This window comes from Podarcis muralis, chromosome 18, assembly GCF_964188315.1.
Source record: "Podarcis muralis chromosome 18, rPodMur119.hap1.1, whole genome shotgun sequence".
Classification (NCBI taxonomy): Eukaryota; Metazoa; Chordata; class Lepidosauria; order Squamata; family Lacertidae; genus Podarcis; species Podarcis muralis.
Window position 1 is genome coordinate 13,576,032 of NC_135672.1, and position 20,310 is coordinate 13,596,341.

General features: G+C 51.1%; 2 protein-coding genes across 2 annotated transcripts in view; both read right to left on the reverse strand.

Annotated features, from left to right (window-relative positions):
- INSR (insulin receptor) overlaps positions 1-6,434 on the reverse strand; it is a 55,374-nt gene extending 48,940 nt beyond the window's left edge. Inside the window, exon 1 of the mRNA XM_077921953.1 lies at positions 6,301-6,434. Within this exon, the coding sequence (XP_077778079.1) occupies positions 6,301-6,397 (97 nt within the window). The 5' untranslated portion in view covers positions 6,398-6,434. The remainder of the gene's footprint in view (positions 1-6,300) is intronic.
- Positions 6,435-17,313: 10,879 nt separating this feature from the next.
- The window catches only part of USE1 (unconventional SNARE in the ER 1), an 8,836-nt gene continuing 5,839 nt past the window's right edge, over positions 17,314-20,310 (reverse strand). Inside the window, exons 4-7 of the mRNA XM_077922053.1 lie at positions 19,967-19,985; positions 19,453-19,726; positions 18,616-18,778; positions 17,314-18,509 (exon numbers count right to left, since the gene is read on the reverse strand). Coding sequence (XP_077778179.1) covers positions 18,327-18,509; positions 18,616-18,778; positions 19,453-19,726; positions 19,967-19,985 — 639 coding nt within the window. The 3' untranslated portion in view covers positions 17,314-18,326. The remainder of the gene's footprint in view (positions 18,510-18,615; positions 18,779-19,452; positions 19,727-19,966; positions 19,986-20,310) is intronic.

Consider the following 20,310-nt stretch of genomic DNA (forward strand, 5'->3'; position numbering starts at 1 on the left):
CCTGCTCCTTCCCTTAAATGCAAAGCAGGTTGCTAGTCCTCATCGTCTGATTGAAATAAGGACGGAAGAAGCTACCGATATTCTAGCAAGCTCCATATTGCCCACACTGACGCGGCAGCAGCGACGCCACCGAGAACAGAACCTGCAAGAGGGCCGGCCTACCCTTGTTCATCGTCGCTTTCTATTATTTCCATTTCTGCTCCATGTTTCGGGGCAGCACTTTCAAAACAAGGACACGCGCCCTGCCACTCTGCACGGGCTGGCAGCCTGCTGCGCGCTTCTACGGGAGGGAAGTCTGGCAGAAGAGCAGCCTCAAAAAACGTCTGTTGGCGCACCCCCAAGCCCCAGAACGCCGCTCCGTGTTTTGCATGGAATAACGCTTGCACAAATGTGGCCGCTTTTATATATAGCCAAAGGACGGATATATAGACAGGAGGGGCGCAATTATACCCCTCTGTGTTCCAAATGCCACAGTCCAGAGAAGCCGTTTGGGGGACTGGTGCAGCGGGCGGTTTTTGAGGGGAGGGACAGCAGCGGTTCGGGACCCGTTTGAGGAACGCTTGTGGGGAGGCCTGGAAGGCGGCACGACCCACACCGCCTCTGCTTAAGCGTGGAGAAAACAGCCCTGCTCCTAGTTATCCCCCGGTTAAGCATTGCAACGCGCGATGTCAAACTTTAACTCGGATGCACGTAAACACGGCCGGCAGCTGGGTCAGAAGTCACTTGCTCGCGAGTAACCTCACTGCGTACGGACTCGCAGCGGACGGGGGAAACTCAAGGAACCGTCTCTCATGCTCAAAACCTGTTGTGATGTTGCTCAGCGCCAGGCGGGGGAATGTTCCCCGCTGAAAAGCAGCTGCTGCCAGCCAGTGTAGCCTGTATCAAGCTGGATGGACGAACGTGGCGCAAGGCAGCTTTCACAAGTCCGAGCTCCTTGCATTCTGGCTATGTAGTAAAAGCCGGGGGGAACCAAAACTTCTTTTTCCTCTCTCTGCAAAGCCTCGCGTAAGGAACCAACTTTTGGGATCTCAAAACCACGGGGCTTCCCTACACAATAAAACAACAAGCCGTATCCGGGGTAAGAAACCCCCCCCCCAACACCAACAACAACTAAAACAATCCTTAGTCCCGTCCAGAAGAATAAGAGTTTTGTTTTCCAGCGCTTTCAAGGAACGCACTTCAGAAAATGGCTTAGGTCACGTCCGAGGTTGCCAAACGCATTTCTCAGATCGACCGCCTCGTTTTTTTCTAACACACTGGGGGGAAAACCAAAGAATGTACCACTGGGGGGGAAAGAGAGGGAAGGGGAAGAACGAAAACTGTGCAGAGTATAAGGGCCACCTCCAGTTATTATGGGGTGCTTGTTTGGCACTGCAATGCCTAACTGCTTCCAAACCGACTGTGTTTATTTACTTACAAAATTATTATTATTTTTTTATCCCATCTGTCACCATAAGGTTCCAGGGAGGGGTTACTACAAAACTATGAAACCAGACCAGTGGTCTGTCTTTCTTTCTTTCTTTCTTTCTTTCTTTCTTTCTTTCTTTCTTTCTTTCTTTCTTTCTTTCTCTCTCTCTTTCTTTCTCTCTCTCTCTCTCTCTCTCTCTTTCTCTCTCTCTCTCTCTCTCTCTCTCTCTTTCTTTCTCTCTTTCTTTCTTAAATCCATTCCAAACGGTAGAGGGCTGTATTAAATTTGCATCTCCCCCTCCTGAAAGTGATGCCCATCTCTGGGTTTCGCAGGGGCAGAACCAGTCTGGCCTGAGAAGCCGAACGAGAAGTCAAAATTGGAAACGCCAGTCCCAGCAAACTGTGGGAGGGAAGGGGGCAGAGAGGGCACATGCCCCGGAGTTTTACGGGCTGAACAAGCAGGCCGCTTCAGCTGGGAGCCAGACTGTGTGCTCACACAAGCACAACACTAGATTAAGAGGGACTTGGTCACCTCTGGAGGAGAACCCCTTTCTTCCTCCTCCTGCTCCTCTGGAAACGAGAGGCAGAGAGAGATCGCCTGGCAGGAAGGCGACGAGGAACGGAATATAGCGTGTTTCGCGGAAGCAAACAGAAGGGCTGCTTCGTGTTTTGATTGGGGATAATGGCAGCTGCTTGCATCAAGCGCCCAGAGAGAGAGAGAGACGGCCCCCACCAAACAGAACGATCCCTGCTCATACGCGCGCGAGAGAGAGACGCAAAGCAAGGAACTTTGGCCTGGAAACGGGAGAGTTCTGATAAGCCAGCTTCCAGGTGATTCATCTCCTCAACAGGTGTCTTTCTTCCTGCTGTTATTAAGCCACTGCTCCAAATGAAAGCCCCCCACTGCCGGCATCGCTCTTTCTGGCCCGGTTCGAGGAACCCGGCATCGCGGCCAAAATACATCCCAAAACACAAGTGATGCAACTGCCCAGGAGCCACGAGGGAGGACAGACTGGCCCCACACAGCCCCAAATAACAGCCTGCTCAACCTGTAGGTCGGCACAGACCCACACCAGCGCTGCTCCCCACAGACTGCTTCTAATATATCTATATATTCTCTCCCAGACAATGAAACTCTCGCAGACGTGAGTATCTTACAACTTAACAGGGAGTTCCTTCTCCCAAAATCTGGGAGCTACAGAGGAAGCTGCCTTGCGCAGAATCAGGGCCGCTGACTCCATCTAGCTCAGTACTGCCCGCACTGGCTGGCAGCAGCTCTCTCCAGGATTTCTGCCAGATATTTTTTCCTGAAATTATAATGATTGTTGCCAGGTGCTGAACCAATCAGCTCCGACATGGGGCCTCACCGTGGCAGAAGGGGGATGCGCCCTGCAGGACCCCCCAACTCTTAGCGAAGCAAGGAGCACTGGGCCAACCCCTCTCCTCCACTTCCTTCTCCCAGCTGCTCTGCCCCAGAGAGACGGTCCTTTCCTTACAAACAAGCCAAGGTTCAAGTCCTCATGGGTCTGAAGGAAGCGCCGGTTTCAGCAGGAAGCTGCCTTGGGAGCAGAATCGCCTCCCTCCTGCAAGCGGCAAGTGGGCGAGGGGGTCCATCTATCTCAGCAATGTCTCCTGCGCTGACCGACAGCAGCTGCCCAGGAGATGCCACCTGGAACAGAACCATGGCATGCCAACCGGGCCACGGAATCCAGTGTGGCACTTAATTACTGTTATGGATGGTCAGGATGCGCGGAGAAGGAGGCCTCTGGGAAGATAAGCGCGATCTGTTTATTATCTCATGCCTGCTTTCGTGCTCGCCGCCTCTTCCGTCTTGTTACGGTTTTAGCGTAACACAGCTTTTCCTTGTGATATTTTCGCTTTTATTCATTTGTCTCCCGCGTGACGCCTTAAAAAGAGACACACGCGCGGGAACGATCTTCCCTCTGACATTCAGAGGCATCAGCCAACGATCTTACACTTTCAGAGCGTGCCAACGACTTTTCAGGCTCCTCTCGCCTCCATCCTTATTCCAGACATCGTGATCTATCGGTCTGCCGCGATGTTTAACTGGTGACAGATCACAGATATCGCCCTGCCCTACTAACGGCTTATGAAGCCTAAACTACGTTTTATGTTATTTTATTTCGGCTGAATGCCTTTCCGTCGTCTCGTACAACTGCTTCAATACTTTTGGGTGCTAAGCGGCGTACAGATGCTTTTGATAACTAACTAAAGGAAACTTGCTTTGTGAAGCATATAAAAATCTCTAGGCACATAACAAGTCTCATGTACAAATGCAGGAGAGAATAATTCTAGAGATCTGCTCTCCACTCCTATTACTATTATTATTATTTCTACTCTTATCAGTTTCGTTAAAGCTTATTACTCAACGCCCTCCAGGCAAGTACAAAAGTCATAACTACCACAAGAAGAGAGGGAATAATCCCAAACAACTCCTTTCCAATCCCCTGGAACTGTTATGATTAATTCTACTAGTTACTAGCTACCGTTACGGGTGATGCAAGCCCACACACACTGACCCCGAAGCAAACCCCACTGAACCAGTGGATTCTGAGTAGACCACACTTCCAGGCTGCTACTCCCAATTCTAATTATGCAGATACGAGAATAACGCCTACCACTGTTACTGCTAGCGTGCCGCCGTAATACTGTTTATATCAATAAAACAAACTCTCGACAAGTCAAAAACACGAATCGTGGCCACTCCTGTTATGAGAAAAGCATCAGCCCAGAGGTCTCTCCTCTTCACGTGCCCTCTACTATTATAATTGAGGCTACTCCCAGTAATAATACCAGTAGTAAATGGAGCAACCACCCCAGCGGTCTCGTCTCTAGACACACCCTGTCATTAGGATTTAAATCTTCTGCTACTACCATTCGCGATACCGAAAAATCACCCCAGAGGACTTCCCTGAGCGGGACGCCTTGGGTTGTGATTTCAATCTACTACTCTTATTTGTTAGTTAATTGATTTCTGCACCACAACGTCTCAGAGGAGCAGCAGCAGCGGAGAACTTAAACAGAGCATTGCAAGGACACATAGTTACGTATAAAAACATTGCATTAATACAAAGTTACGAAAGAATAAGTAAAAAGAGGAGTTTCGGGAAACGGAGGAAGTAGGCCTAGTCTCTTGCTCTAGAATTGCCCAAGGTGGGATCCAGCTCTTTCTTCACCCTCCTCTTTCCTCTCCTCCTGTTCCGCGCCAGAAGTCTTCTTCCCTGAATGTCACGATGAATGAAATTTCCACAACCGCTCCCCAGTTGCAGCCCCCCAAGATCTGGGTGAGCGGCCCGCCAAGGCGACCCCAGTCTCCTAAACTGGCAGCGCTTCCATTAACCAATGCAACCGAGTCTCCTCTCGCCATTCCAATTTACGTCGGCTACAACCCTATGGCTGGCGCTGCCCCGAATATTGCAACTGCCCCCGAAATCTCCCCTATGTACATACCCACAGCTGGGTCTTAAACCTGGCACCCTAAACCTGGCACCCAAGGCCTCCCTCAAAAGCACCCCCTTCCATTGCAACTCTTGACCATTACGTTTTAAGTCTTCCACCACTGCCAAGCGCATCGCAGACACACCGACGGGCACCACTGACAACAACACCCCAATCTTGAACAGTTACCCCCTTTCAAGGACAATTTAAGTCTAGTCGAGCTGGCAGTAAGAAGTAGGGCCGTGGGTCTGAGCCCCACGTTGGGCAAAAGCATGCAAGGGGTCGGGCCAAGTGACATTTGGCGTCCGTTAAAACTCTGCAAATTCTAGGATTCTACTAAACGCACTGCAAACACTCCGGAGCGCAACTCCAAGTCCAAAATCACTCCGTCCCTCCAATGCAACCCCGACCATCCCAATTAACATACTGCAGATGGCTCCCCACCAGCCAGAACTCCCCATAACTACTGGGGGGGCACCCCAAAGACCTCCTCTCCTCCCCACACGCCCTCCAGCAAGTGCGGCCAGATGTCGGGAGCCCCACCCCCAGAGGCCTCCAATCCGCAGCCAGGCACCTGGGCTTGGAGTCTCCAGCCCAGTTGGGGCCCCTTGAGGTCCGCTATGGGGCAGAGATACAAAGAGGGCCCACGTCCAGGAAGCAAGGTTTTGAGTCCCCCCAATGGGGGGGGGGGTGGGCTGCAAAAGCCAAGGCCGGTTTTCTCCTGACACCTGCCGTGAAGGGCCCACCCCCCAACTCACTGACCCTTCTGGCTGTTACCCCCCAGCCCAGGAGCCCCTCGATTCCCTCTCCCTCCTGTCCATCCACCCCCACCCCCTATTCCTGCCCCCCTATTACCCCCTTTCTCTATCCCATTCACCCCGTACCTCAGGAGCCCTTTTGATTATTTTCTCCCTCCTGTCTGTTCACCCCCTATTCTCTCTGTTCACCCCCACCCCATGTTCCACCCCCTCTCCCCTTCTGCACCCCCACCTCAGGAGCCCCTCAATTTTCTTTCTCCCTCCTGTCCACCCCCTATTCCCCCCAATATCCCCCCACCTGAGGAGTCCTTCGATTACCATTACCCCCCACCCCATATCCCCTCCTTACTCGCCTTTCTGCACCCTCTTGTCCTGCTCCCCGCCACCCCTTCGCCCCCCATATCCACCATCCCATGCCCCCTCTCTCTACCTTTCTGCACCCCCCACCTCAGGAGCCCCTCGATTTTCTCCCTCCCGTCCGTTGCCCCCCATCTCCCCCCACCCGAGAAGTCCTACGATTACCATTACCCCCCCCACCCTATATCCCCCCACTCGCTTTTCTGCACCCCCTGTCCTGCTCCCCCCACCCCATAGCCTCATACCCCCCATATCCCCCCTCTCCCCTTCTGCTCCCCCCACCCCATTCCGCCCCCCATCTCCCCCCCCCCCCACTCACTCTCGGCTTGGCCCGCCCCGGCCAGGAGGGCGACGGCGACCAAGGCGAGGAGCCCCGGAGAAGGAGCCCCCCGCCGCCCGCCGCCGGGAAGAGGCATGATGGCGGGGGGGGACCCGAGCAGGAGGGCGGCGGCGGCGACCAGGACCAGGACCAGGCCTCCCTTCTCCTCCTCCTCCTTCTCTTTCCCTTCGACGACGAAGGCGGCGGCGACGACGACGCTGCTGCTGCTCCTCCTGAGGTAGAAAAGAGGCCGCGGCCTCGCAGGCAGGCCCGCCTCCTCCGCCTCCGCCTCCGCCTCCTCCTCGGCCAGGCCCACCAGACCCCCAGCCCTCCAGACCTCCAGGCCCAGGCCCCGGTAAACAAGCCGCCTCCTCCCCGGAGGAGGAGGGAGGAGGAGAGGGAGGCCCCGAGGAGGCGCAACTCGCGAGGAGACCCGGCCCGGGAGGAGGAGGAGGGAAAAGGGACGCCCCCCCCCCGCCCCACTATTATTATTATTATTATTTAGTCAGCTCCCCCCCTCCACAAAAAAAGGTCTTTCGTTATTAGTATTATTGCTGTGATTGTTATCGCTAACGTCCTCTGGGTGGCTAGTATTATTATTGCTATTATTATTATTATTATTGCTGCTGCAGCTGCTGCTGCTATTATTACTAACAGCCCAGGTAGCTATTATGATTATTGCTGCTATTATTATTACTAACACCCCAGCTGGCTATTATTATTATTATTATTATTATTGCTGCTGCTGCTATTATTATTACTAACACCACAGGTGGCGATTGTTATTATAACTGCTATTATTATTACTAACAGCCTAGGTGGCTATTATTACTATAACTGCTATTATTATTACTAACACCCCAGGTGGCTATTATTATTATAACTGCTATTATTATTACTAACTGCCCAGCTGCCTATTATTATTATTGCTTCTATTATTATTGCTAACACCCCAGGTGGCTATTATTATTAACATCCCAGGTGTCAATAATAATAATAATAATAATAATTACTACTACTACTACTACTATTTCCATTGTTGGAAGGAGAAGAACAGCTACAGAACCACAACCACCTGGGGGTGGGGGGGCTATTTTTCCCAAAGGTCTTCAATGGCTTTCATTATTATTGGTATTATTATTACTAACATCCCAGATAGTTATTCCTCCTCCTCCTCCTCCTCCAAAGGTTTTTGGTACCTTTCATCATCATCATCATCATCATCATCATCATCATTATTATTACTGTTCTTGTTATCGCTACCACCTTCCTGGGTGGCTCCTACCATTATTGAAATCATTACCATTATTCTTATTAGTTCAGCTCATAGGTCTCTGGTGCCTTTCTTCGTTATTATGGCTGTCATTATCGCCGCTAGCAGCCTCCTGGGTGGCTTCCATTATTAGGGAAATTAGGGTTACTATCATCTTTGTGCTGGGCGGCTATTACTACTGTTGGAAGGTGAAGAACTACAGAACCACAACCTGGGGGTGGGGGCTATTTTTCCCAAAGGTCTTGGGTGGCTTTCATTATTATTGCTGGTTACAGATAGGTATTATTATTTTTTTATTATTATTATTGCTGTTATTATTATCGCCAACGTCCTTGAAGGCGTCTATTATTATTCACATTATTACCGTTAATGTTGTTATATAAAACGATGCGCTTTGGGGACCCAGGCCCCCTGGGGAGTCAGGCAGCAACACCCCACCCCATTATTTTTCTATAACATCATTATTATTATTATGATTATTATTATTATCATCGTTAGTTCTGCACTGGACTCTCTTTTCTTGCAATTTGTCTGCCGTCTTCTGTGTTCAGCCCTTCATACGTTTTGCGGTTTCCCAGGCTCAACACCCCCAACTCCCTCGACCGCTCCTCATCAGGCTTGGTTTCCAGACCCTCTGCGGTGTGATTTATCAGGATATGACCCACTATTGATTAATTTCATTGAGCCGAGATTCCTGCCTTGCAGGGGGTTGGAATGGATGACCCTTGGGGCTCCCTTCCAATTCTGTGGTTTCCGGGGCAACAGCGAAGGCTTGTCATTCTCAGAGCAGACTCCCTGCAAATCAATGGGGTTACACTGAGTAGGGCTGCTTTCACCAGGGCTTAATACTGCAGACAGGGTTTGCGCCACAAGGTTTAATATATTGGCTTTTCCACAGAAAAGGTAAATCTGGATTAAATGTGGGGGGAGGAATTCTGGCTGGCATTTCGATGCGAAATTTCAGGCGTGAAGAGCACTCATCCCATAATAAGCACCGACCCGACTTAGCTGAATATCACCCATCCTAATTGGTTTCCTCTTGCTATGAATTGTGGATTTCCTGAAATTATGATTGGTTCCCTTTGAAGCTAGCTGGTTTTCCTTATTTTATTTATTATTATTATTGGCTCCCTTAATGACCATTACTACAGTTTCCCTTAATAGTAATTAATGGCTGGCAGTCGTAGTCGTATTAACGAACATGCGCTCGCCACCTCCGGTCCTGTGGCAGGCTTAATAAACGTTAAGAAAATGTAACCATGGAAGAAATTGAAACAAATGGGCTAATTAATCGGGGGCCAAAGGGGCACTGCTTGAGTCATTAGGAACTGATCGCTAATGAGCGGGGGGGGGGGGGGAGTATATTTATTTATGTGTCAAGGCTGCAATCCTAGCCCTGCTTACTTCTGAGTAGACATAGGATTAGCTATTCCAGCTGGGGGAAAGGAGGAGCCCGATCCGTTATTAATTGATTTATTAATTAAGCACCCCGTTGACGAATAAATATGGGCCACTTTCCTATAAGTCTCTTATTGCTGAACGGAGGAATTGAGAAGGGGGCATCTGATGGCTTGATGAGGACAGCAAAGAGGATTTAAAAGTATTAATTACTGCTAATAATAGGAAGCGAGGAGTTAATTAACCAGCTCTCAAGGACAGCAAGCAGAGGCTGGCCCGTGTTGTAATAAAGGAGGGTACCAGCAGGTTAATTTGCTTGTTAATTACAAAGAAGAACAGATTAATTACAAAGAAGAATAGATTGATGACACCTCTGTTTATGGGGTTGAATGATTATCTGTAGGGAATGAGGGGTCGCGGGTGTTTGACGTTATTCATGGGAATACGACAACATATTAGTAACGATATTAATGCGGGGTTAATTTCTTAATTATTCCAAACCGCGAGGGATTAAGCTTTTATTCATGAGAATAAGGGAGCCTGATCTGAGTAAGAATTTGTTTGCAGCAAGGAAATAGCAGGGGGCGTGGAAACATGTTACTGGATTAATAACACAAGGCGCTGTGCATCTATGAATTCAGAGTTGGAAAGGGTACCTGAGAGTCAATCTAGTCCAGCCCCCTGCAATGCAGGAATCTTTTGCCCAACGTGGGGCTCAAACTCGCATCCTGGAGAGTAAGAGTCTCCCGCTCTACCAACCAGGCTACCCCTTTGGGCATGATTAAAGGCAAAGGGACCCCTGACCATTAGGTCCAGTCATGGCCGACTCTGGGGTTGCGGCGCTCATCTCGCTTTACTGGCCAAGGGAGCCGGTGTACAGCTTCCGGGTCATTTGGCCAGCAGGACTAAGCCGCTTCTGGCGAACCAGAATAGCACATGGAAACGCCATTTACCTTCCCGCTGGAGCGGTACCTATTTATCTACTTGCACTGGTGTGCTTTCGAACTGCTAGGTTGGCAGGAGCAGGGACCGAGCAACGGGAGCTCACCCCGTCACGGGAATTCGAACCGCTGACCTTCTGATCGGCAAGCCCTAGGCTCTGTGGTTTAACCCACAGCGCCACCCGCGTCTCTACGGGTGATTAACAGGGGGCAATTAATTATTCAACATGCATTCGTCGCCACGTGTTGCATATGCACTCATCCTGCTAATTAATTGCCTTCCCTTCCACCCCCCACAACCACCCTGCGAGGTAAGATGAGCCAAGACGGGGGGAAAGTGTTGGAGGGGAGAGGGTTCTGGGCACCACAATTTAAGAAGGATGTTGACAAGCTGGAAGGTGGGCAGAGGAGGGCGAATGTGAGATTCAAGGGTCTGGAAACCTGATGAGGAACGGTCGAAGGAGCTGGGGATGTTTAGCCTGGAAAAGAGGAGGCTGAGAGGAGATAGGAGAGCCATCTTCCGATATCTCACATGGAAGAAGGAACAAGCTTGTTTTCTGCCGCTCCGGAGGGCAGAACTCGAACTCGTGGCTTCAAGTGACAATAAAGGAGTCAGGAACAACTTTCTGACAGTAAGAGCTGTTCGACAGTGATGGATTCATGAGCCAACAATGTGACGCGGCAGCTAAAAAAGTCAATGCAATTCTGGGCTGCATCAATAGGAGTCTAGCATCTAGATCAAGGGAAGTAATAGTGTCACTGTATTCTGCTCTGGTCAGACCTCACCTGGAGTACTGTGTCCAGTTCTGGGCACCACAATTCAAGAAGGACACTGACAAACTGGAACGTGTCCAGAGGAGGGCAACCAAGATGGTCAAAGGCCTGGAAATGATGCCTTATGAGGAACGGCTAAGGGAGCTGGGCATGTTTAGCCTGGAGAAGAGGAGGTTAAGGGGTGATATGATAGCCATGTTCAAATATATAAAAGGATGTCATATAGAGGAGGGAGAAAGGTTGTTTTCTGCTGCTCCAGAGAAGCGGACACGGAGCAATGGATCCAAACTACAAGAAAGAAGATTCCACCTAAACATTAGGAAGAACTTCCTGACAGTAAGAGCTGTTTGACAGTGGAATTTGCTGCCAAGGAGTGTGGTGGAGTCTCCTTCTTTGGAGGTCTTTAAGCAGAGGCTTGACAACCATATGTCAGGAGTGCTCTGATGGCGTTTCCTGCTTGGCAGGGGGTTGGACTCGATGGCCCTTGTGGTCTCTTCCAACTCTATGATTCTATGATTCTCCTTCCTGGGAGCTTTTGATGCAGAGGTTGGATGGCCATGCTTTAGTTGAGACCCCTGCTTTGCCGCGGGTTGGACTAGATGACCCCGCGGGGTCCCTTCCAAGTCTGAAACGCTGTGCTTCTATGTATTATCATTCAGAGGCGCACTGACAGTCAGAACATAACTATTGATCGCCTCCTCTTCTGTGAATTTTGTCTAATCCTCTTTGAAAGCCGTCCAGGCTGCCAGCTCTCATCCCCTCTCTCTCCAGAGGGCAAATTCCACGGGTTTTAACTCTGCGCCGCGCGAAGCCTTGTATTTTGTCTGCCTCAGAGCTTCCAAAACACGAAGCTTCCTCCAGTTTCCTTCCCCAAGGGAGCTGGCTTTAAACGCAGGGACCTAAGGCTGTTTTGGCCCTTTGCAACACTTGCAAATCCTTTGCAAACTGATTTCCTGGCAACCGAGGGAGAGAAAAAACAACAAAAACCTCAGCTGCCAGACTTGTGTTTATTCTCAGCGCCCGCAGAACTTATGCCATTATTATTATTTACTATTATTACTACTACTGCAGTGGTCCCTTGGTTCTCAAGCTTAATCCGTTCCGGAAGTCCTTTCCAGAACCAAAGCGTTCCAAAACCAAGGCACGCTTTCCCATAGAAAGGAATGCAAAACGGATTAATCCGTTCCACACTTTGGAAAACAACCACCAAAACAGCAATTGAACCTGGATTTTACTATCTAACGAGACCATTGAGCCATAAAATGAGAGCAATAAACAATGTACTGCAGTCACACAGTAAATCAATCAGTAGCTGAACTAAGTTCCCCACAGTCACAAAAAAAAAAGCAAAATAAATAGCAAAAACAGACGGACCTCAGCGTAACACTCAAAACTGAAGTGTGGCACTCAAATCGGAAGCGTAAAACTCAAAACAGAGCACGTTCATCTTCCAAAAAAAGTTCGCAAACCAGAACACTTACTTCCGGGTTTGCAGTGTTTGGGTTCCAAGTCGTTCAAGTACCAAGGCGTTTGAGAACCAAGGGACCGCTGTATTTGTTAAATTTATATACAGTGGTACTTCGAGTTAAGTACTTAATTCGTTCCGGAGGTCAGTTCTTAACCTGAATCTGTTCTTAACCTGAAGCTAATGGGGCCTCCTGCTGCTGCTGCACCGCGAGAGCACGATTTCTGTTCTCATCCTGAAGCAAAGTTCTTAACCTGAAGCACTATTTCTGGGTTAGCGGAGTCTGTAACCTGAAGCATAAGCAACCTGAAATGTATGTAACCCGAGGTACCACTGTACCGCCCTATACCCGGGGGTCTCAGGGCGGTTCACAGAATAAAATCAAGATATAAAACCACAAAATCTCTAAAAACAAAACAAAACTACAACTCCCACCTGCCTGGCACAGCTGGGAGTTGTAGTTCAGAACATCTGGAAGGTGCCCGGTTGGGCAAATCCTGACTCTGCCCCCCTTGCCAGGCTGTCTGGGAGCGGGTTAATTATATGAGAAGAATGCAAGCTATTAACCATAAACCCAACCTGTTGCCCAACCTGCCACATGACCATCCAAAATACTGGACTGCATCCCATCAGCCGGGCATGACTCAGAACCTCTCTGCCACCGTGCGCCCTGGACCCAGAACCGGGTTATTTATTAATTTCGCCTTATCGCGTTATTAACCCCTCAAGACACTCCCTGCTAAACTCACGGGCCCTCGCTCGTTCCTCTTCAAAACCATTTTATTTTTTTCTACATAATTTTTATTAAATTTTCTGTTTCTAATGCTCCTTTTTACATCCTTCAGCTGTCAATGACGTCCCTTTGCCTCTTTCCATTTTATATATCATAAATCCCTGCATATTTTACAAAAACTACCATTCGGTATTCCGTTATTGCATCCATCAGAGCTTAATAACGCTGTTGAATTTATCTTAATGCTGCCAGCGTCTTCAGCTGTGCAGTTATTTCCCATATATTCAATAAAATCCAGTTTTCTCTAAACGTATGTTCTTCTGGTTCTCTTATTCTATATGTTAAGTCTGTAAGCTGTGCATATTCCATCGGCTTAAGCTGCCATTCTTCTTTGGTTGGGACCTTGCTCGTTTTCCATTTGGCGGCTAACGAAACTTGGGCCGCAGTAGTGGCAGACGTAAAATAACCTTTTTTGTCACCTGGGCCTTCAAAACCATTTCTCCACCGCTAAACCACATTCAGGGAAGCCTCTGGCTTAATGGGTTAACAGTCTTATTACTCATGCAGTTTGGTTTTCCTGTCTTTCGTTTTGCGGTTTGCAACCTGCGCTAAAATAATCCCAACCCGGCCTATCGTTCAGGAACCCCCATATTTTATATATGGCGCCCTGTACTGTAATGTTTTCTTCCAAAACGTTCGGGGTTTTTTTTGGGGGGTAGACTTTGCCGTGTTCAATGTCTTCTTCCGTAGTTGACCTTTGTAATGTTTTGTTTTGAAACCTTTGCGGTCATATTTTCGTTTCCTGTTCATTAATGTTGCTTCGATTGCGTACGTTATAGTTGCTATATTTTTTATCCTGGATTGTAATGGGGTATAAATAATAATTATTATTATATGTGTTGTCAACAGCTTCGAGATTTTTTTCCTTGAAGATATAAAGCCATATAAAAACGAATTGAATAATAATAATCATAATCATAATCATAATAATATATGGCAGCCTTGGGCCTCCAATCAGAATTAAAAGCTGCTGCCATTGCTAGATGGCAATTTCGTTGTAATTTCGTTGTCCCCGAGAGGGGGCAATGACAATAAAGATATTATTATTATTATTATTATTATTATTATTATTATTATTATTATTATTATTAGATAGGACTAGCATAGAATCGCAGAATTGTAGGACCCCCAGGGGTCATCTACCCCAACCCCCGGCAGTGTAGGAATCTCAGCTAAAGAATCCCTGGCCATACCACCTCTATTAAAAATAAAAACAAGGGAGGAGGCAGCCCCACGGCCAAACGGCTCCTAACATTCGGAATAACTTTCGGAGGTCGGAATCCCATTTCTCGCCCTTTGAATCCATTGGTTCAGGTCATCTGAGACCAAGCTTGTTCCGTCTTCCCCTTCCCCTTCAAGCAGGCCTGGGGCTGATTGACATCCGATGCCCTTTAAGAATGTGCTTTTGGGGGGGGGGTCATTCTTGTTTTTATTTTTATTCTGGTTTTATGTTGTGAACCACCCTGAGACCGGCGGTGTACGAGTTTAATCAGTCGTAATCAATAATCCCAGTTCCTGCAAAATGCAGGTGGGGAGAGTGGTTGTTGTTGTTGTGCTGAGCTCCTCCTTATTGGCTTCAAGGTGGTGCCCCTGTGAGATCAGGATGGGACCCCAGAGTCTTCTCTTATGTTCTCCGCAAGGGTAAATCGAAGGGCACCAATTGCCCTTTCTCCACCCTCGGTTCGTAGTTCAACCAGCTGCAGCTGGCTTGACCGACTGGGTGCCAGCCATCTGAGGCAGGAGGAGAACCCAGCCCGCAATTGGGGGGGGGGCGGGAGGGGGGGTCACATGCCAGAAAGTGGCCTCAGCACCTCTGGGAACAGAGCAGCCTGGATGGGGCAACTGTGTCCCTGAAGGACCAGGTGCGCAGCCTGGGGGTCATTTTGGACTCCCAGCTGTCCATGGAGGTACAGGTCAGTTCTGTGTCCAGGGCAGCTCCATCTGGTACGCAGGATGAGACCCTCCCTGCCCGCAGACTGTCTGGCCAGAGTGGTGCATGCTCTGGTTATCTCCCGCTTGGACTACTGCAATGCGCTCTACGTGGGGCTCCCTTTGAAGGTGACCTGGAAACTACAACTAATCCAGAATGTGGCAGCCAGACTGGGGACTGGGAGTGGAGACCATATAACACCAGTCCTGAAAGACCTACATTGGCTCCCAGGACGTTTCCGAGCACAATTCAAAGTGTTGGTGCTGACCTTGAAAGCCGTAAATGGCCCAGTATCCCTGAAGGAGCGTCTCCACCCCGGACACCGGGGTCCATCTCCTGAGGGCCTTCTGGTGGTTCCCTCCCTGCGAGAAGCGAGGTTGCAGGGAACCAGGCAGAGGGCCTTCTCAGTGGTGGCACCCACCTTGTGGAACATCCTCCCGCAAGATGCCAAGGAAATCAACAACTACCTGACTTTTAGAAGACACCTGAAGGCAGCTCTGTTTAGGGAAGCTTTTAATGTTTGATGCTTTATTGCAATTTTAATATTCTGTTGGAAGCCGCCTAGAGTGGCTGGGGAAACCCAGCCAGATGGGCAGGGTATAAATAATAATAATAATAATAATAATAATAATAATAATTATTATTATTATTATTATTATTATTATTATTATTAGTGGCTCTCCGTGGTTTTGGACTCCAAGCCTTCCTTGGAGACTGGCCTTGGGGTCTCTTGCATGCAATACAGGCGTTCTGCAGACCTTTTCTTGTGGACGTTTCTGGCGCCAGGCCGCTCACCTCCCTAGGACCCGGAGACCCTCCCTGCCCGGAATCCCCTTGGCATCCTCACTCACGCAAAAGAGCCATTGCCACTGGTGAATTTCCCCCCTTTCTGCTGTCACCTAGATACCACCACACACACACACAAAAACAGTAACTGGAATCTTTTTGCCAAAAGAAATTACATTCTTCCCGTCGCTGGGAATTCTCAGGGGCAAGGTGGGTTTCTTACGGGCAGCCTGGGCGGCAGAGAGCAGTAAATTACGACACTCACTTTCTTCCTCTTTGTTAATGGGGGGGGGGGGGGTTAGGTGGGGGGCAACTGAATCTTCCGAGACTTCCCTTTCCACACTGCTTCTTCCATGCGTCGACCCGATAGCTTTGCTTCGACATCACCAAAACTTGTTACTTCCAGGCTGGATTGCTGCAATGCGCTCTCTGTGGGGCTCCCCTCGCAAGGCCTTGCCGGGTCTTCCGAAAGCCGACAACCCATTTCAATCAGCATTTCGTCCATTATTATCTTGTTCGAAGTTTTAAATCCCCCCCCCATTGATAGTCATTGCTTTGGCTTCCTCATAAACCAGCTTTAGGATTATTATTATTTTAAAAAACTGTATAAACTTTACGGAATCAACCCCCACCCCTGCCCAATTAATTTATTTTTCCCTTTGCATCCCCTTTATCTCGCCTGCCAAGGAGCTTGAGACGAGTGTGTGTGGCTCTTCCCTTCCCCAGGCTACCCTTGCGACAACCCTGCGTTGTAGGCCTGAGAAGTGACTGGCTCGAGGGTCACCCAGCGAGCTTTGTGCCCCGCGTGGAGATCTGAACCCTGGCCTGGCAGGAACCTCCTGTGCTCTTAACGGCCCCATATCTCACTTACAGAGGCCGATCTCTAGCACAGACTGAGATCGAACTCTGGTGGCATTTTCTCAAGATCCCATCGTTCTGCAAGCCCAGTTTAGTGGCACCCAACTCCGAAAGGGAAGCCCGCTTACCCACAGAGGGCAGCTTGAGGGCCCCTTCTGCCTCCCCCACCCCTGCCCCGGCCCTTCAGGACCCACGGCCTGGAAAGTTCCCCCGGCCAGAGGATATCCTCCTCCGTCACCAGCCGTTGGCACCAAGAGCTTGGGAAGCTGACCCCTCGCTGGTTCCTGCGAGCCTGGGAACGCCAAGACGGCTTCTGCATCACCGCACCCTCCCTTCCCGCTTCCTTCCAGGCGGGGAGAGCGCGGCAGGATGGAGATCCTGCCACCTTAGGTGTGAAGAGAATGAAGGGCTTCCCAGAAGTGTCCCTCGTCCACAGCAGGAAGCTCCAGAGGCTCCCGTTGCGGCAGAGGCATCTCAATCTGTCCCTCCGCCGGCAGGACACCTGCTTGGCAGGCAGAAGGCGCCACGGCGTCTCCGGCTAAGCTGCCTCCCACGGAGGGGAGTTCCGCAGTTGAACTCTCCGCCGCTGAGCGCAGAGCCCCACGTCAAAGGGGGCTGCGGGTGCAGAGCCGCTGCCCCCCAAACCGCCCCGGCCGCACGCACAAAAGAACCACACCGTGGTAGCGAGTCGGGTTTTGCTTTTAATGCGCGAGTGGCGGCAGGCAGGCTGGCTGGCGATGCATCACTCGGCTCCCTCGCTGGCAGGGCGAAGTACATTTTCCGTGCGGCGGGGGGCAAGCAGAGGCTCATCGCTCTGGCGCAGGGAAGTGGGGGCAACGCAGAGCCCCGACGTTTGGGCGGCCAAGGCAGGGCCTCTCCCCCTCGGGGGACTGCACCTCTCCTGGCCCACCTCCCAGGCTGAAGGTGTGCGCTTGGCAAGCGGTGGGGCGAGGCCCCCACTGGCGCCTCTTTCTGCAGGTGATTCACCGCCGCTGCGATGTGGGGGCGCCTTTGCTCTCGAAATGGGGAGGTGCCTCCGGCAGCCCTCGTTCCCCCTGCTGTCGCTGTGGCACATGCAGTCTAACCCCAGACGTAAGAACTGTGGCCAACGCCCCCCCCCCCAAGTTGTATTTTCCTTTTTGGCTGGGAAAGAAGAGCGAAAGCTGGCGGAGTCCTTACACCTGAATGTTTAGGACCTGGGGCTTTGGGGGGAGAAGAACAGGATAGGTGATTTCTCCCCCCCCCCCCGCCCACCAACCTGCCCCAACTCGTCGGCCAAGAATCCCCCAGCCCCAGAGTCCTGGTTTTCCTCTACAGGCGGCAGAACTTCGTTAGAGGTAAACGAAACCCCAACGGCCTCGTATTCCTCCTTCCAGGCCGTCCCCAAATGGTAGCTGAGCTGTGAAGGTGCACTTTTTTGGGGGGGGGATACAGGGGGCTTTACATGATGACAGAATGGTCACCCTCATCCAAACAGGGACTCGGCTCCCTGCAGGTGGAAAGGTAGCAGTCAGGAGGAAGAAGAAATGTTCCTGTCGGATTCCCCACTGCCCCCCGCATGCAACAGAGACTGGGCCTGGTCTGGCAACTCCACCTCTGCGTGTCCTCAGAGACTCCGTCAGAGAAGCGCCAGGAGCTCCCTTCCAGCGAGTGTCTTCAGAGACTCCGTCAGAGAAGCGCCAGGAGCTCCCTTCCAGCGAGTGTCTTCAGAGACTCCATCAGGGAAGCACCAGGAGGCCTTGGACTTCGTGGGCAACGGCGTGAGGCAAACCGAGGAGTCGCCAGGTAGCCGCCTGCGGCCTGAGGAATCACCTGAGCTTGGGGAAGATGCGGATGAAGAGGATCATGCTGATGAAGATGAAGCAGACGACGATGAGCATCAGCCAGAGGAACCAGTTGACGGACTTCTTGGCGTGCTGCTCCAGGCGGTCCGACTCGTCCTTCAGCTTCTCAAAGTTGTGGTCGGCCAGCTTGAGCGAGTGGGACAGAGTCTGCGTGGAAACACTGAGTTACAACCTGTGCAACTGGGGGCAAGGGGGCAGGCAGGGGTATCCACAAGCCATGCTCCCCCCTCCGTCTCTTGAGTACCCGCCTCACCTGGTTGTCTTGCTTGATCACGTTCTGCGCCACCAGAGTGTTGTTCTTGAGGTTGCGCGCCAGGTGGAGCATCTCCTCGGCCAGCTTCTCCTGGATGCTGTGGTGGTGCTGGAGGACGGCATCCAGCTCGGCGGCCGACTGCTTCTCGTCTGGAAGGGGGCCCCTGGGGTGTATCAACACAGAGAGAGAGAGAGAGAGAGAGAGAGAGAGAGAGAGAGCCCTCCTTACATTTGCGCTCGGGGCTGTGCCACTGGTCACTTCGCTTGCCAGGCACACCTACTCCTCCCCACAACAATCCCAGAGACAGGGGACCCGGGGCTGGCAGGAGCCAGTGGGTCTGTGGAGGGGGCCTGCTGCAGCCTGCTCTGGCTCCCCATTGCTTGCCTGGACCACCCGCCCAACAGCTCTCTCCTTCAAGCTGTACTGCACAGCACCACCTGCCTGTGACCAAGTGAACAGCAGCGTGACGACATCCGTACCTTTTTATTATATAGTAAAGGGACTCCCAAATCCCAATAGACTGAGATCTACTCACAGTATTAAAAAACTGGCAGTTATTTGATCTACCCACTGTCGTTGTTGAGCTTTTTTTGGAACTTCTCCTACATCCCAGGTCAAAGGATAGAAGATCCTTCTTCCAGCCCAAGGTCCACATTCTGCAACTGCCTACCCCCCCCCCCCCCGGACAGGCATACACTATGTGTTCCTGGCAGAGCAAGCCAGGACAGCCCCACCCTCCCCTTCCTGCCCCCCACCAAAACCCGGCCTCCCCAAATAGAACAAAGGACGTCTTCTGAGTCACGCCGCCCCACAGCAAAAGCCCCTCGAGACACTCACGTGCGTTTTCTCAGGCTCGTCTCCTCCAGATCTGGGGAAGGAAGGAGGAAAAGGTTTTGTCTGTGTTCGTCAGCTGGGGGAGAGGTGCAAAGGAAAGGCCAGAGGCCAGCAGAAGGCGACCTGCAGGCGGACAGGGGTAAAGAGGGAAGGGTGGAGGCACAGCGCCCCAAAAGGAATGGCAGGCGGGCAGGGGAAGGGGCAACAGGGACCCCCAAAAGCTGACAGACGGCCAGAAACAGCGAGCGCCCAAAGGATGGGATGATACAGGGTCCTACTCAGAGGAGACCCATTGAAATCAATAGACACAACTGAACTGAGGCCCTTCTGATTCTACAATTCTCCCACCCCGTGAAAACCGGTTCGACAAGCCCCAAATGATCTCGAGGAGGAGGAGAAAGCAGTTCCGCCGGAAATAAAAGCGGATCTCCCAAACCGGGCGAAGCTGATTCCTCAAAAGGACACAAAGGCGCCTTCTGAAGCGCTTTTGTACGCATGGATCTGAGCAGACACTTACCAGGCAGGCGCGAGGGGTCCTGGCGAAGCGGAAAGATGGGGAGGAAGAGAGAGAGAGCGTTCAGTGACAGGGGGGAATTGGGGCCGGAGGTATTAGGGCCTTTGGAGGCCTCCTGCCGCGTCGTAGGCTGAGGAACTACATTTGCCCAGGAACAGGGAATGTCAGGCTCCATGTGGCCCTCTCAACATCTCTACCCGGCCCCTGCGACACTCCCCAGGCCACCCCTCTCTCTGGTTCTGCTCGCAGCTGCCTTTAGCTCTTCGGCTTGGGGGACAGTCCCTGAATCAAGTGACTTTCCTCCTTCCAAGTTCTCAAACCTCTGAACCGAGCCAGAACTGGGAATC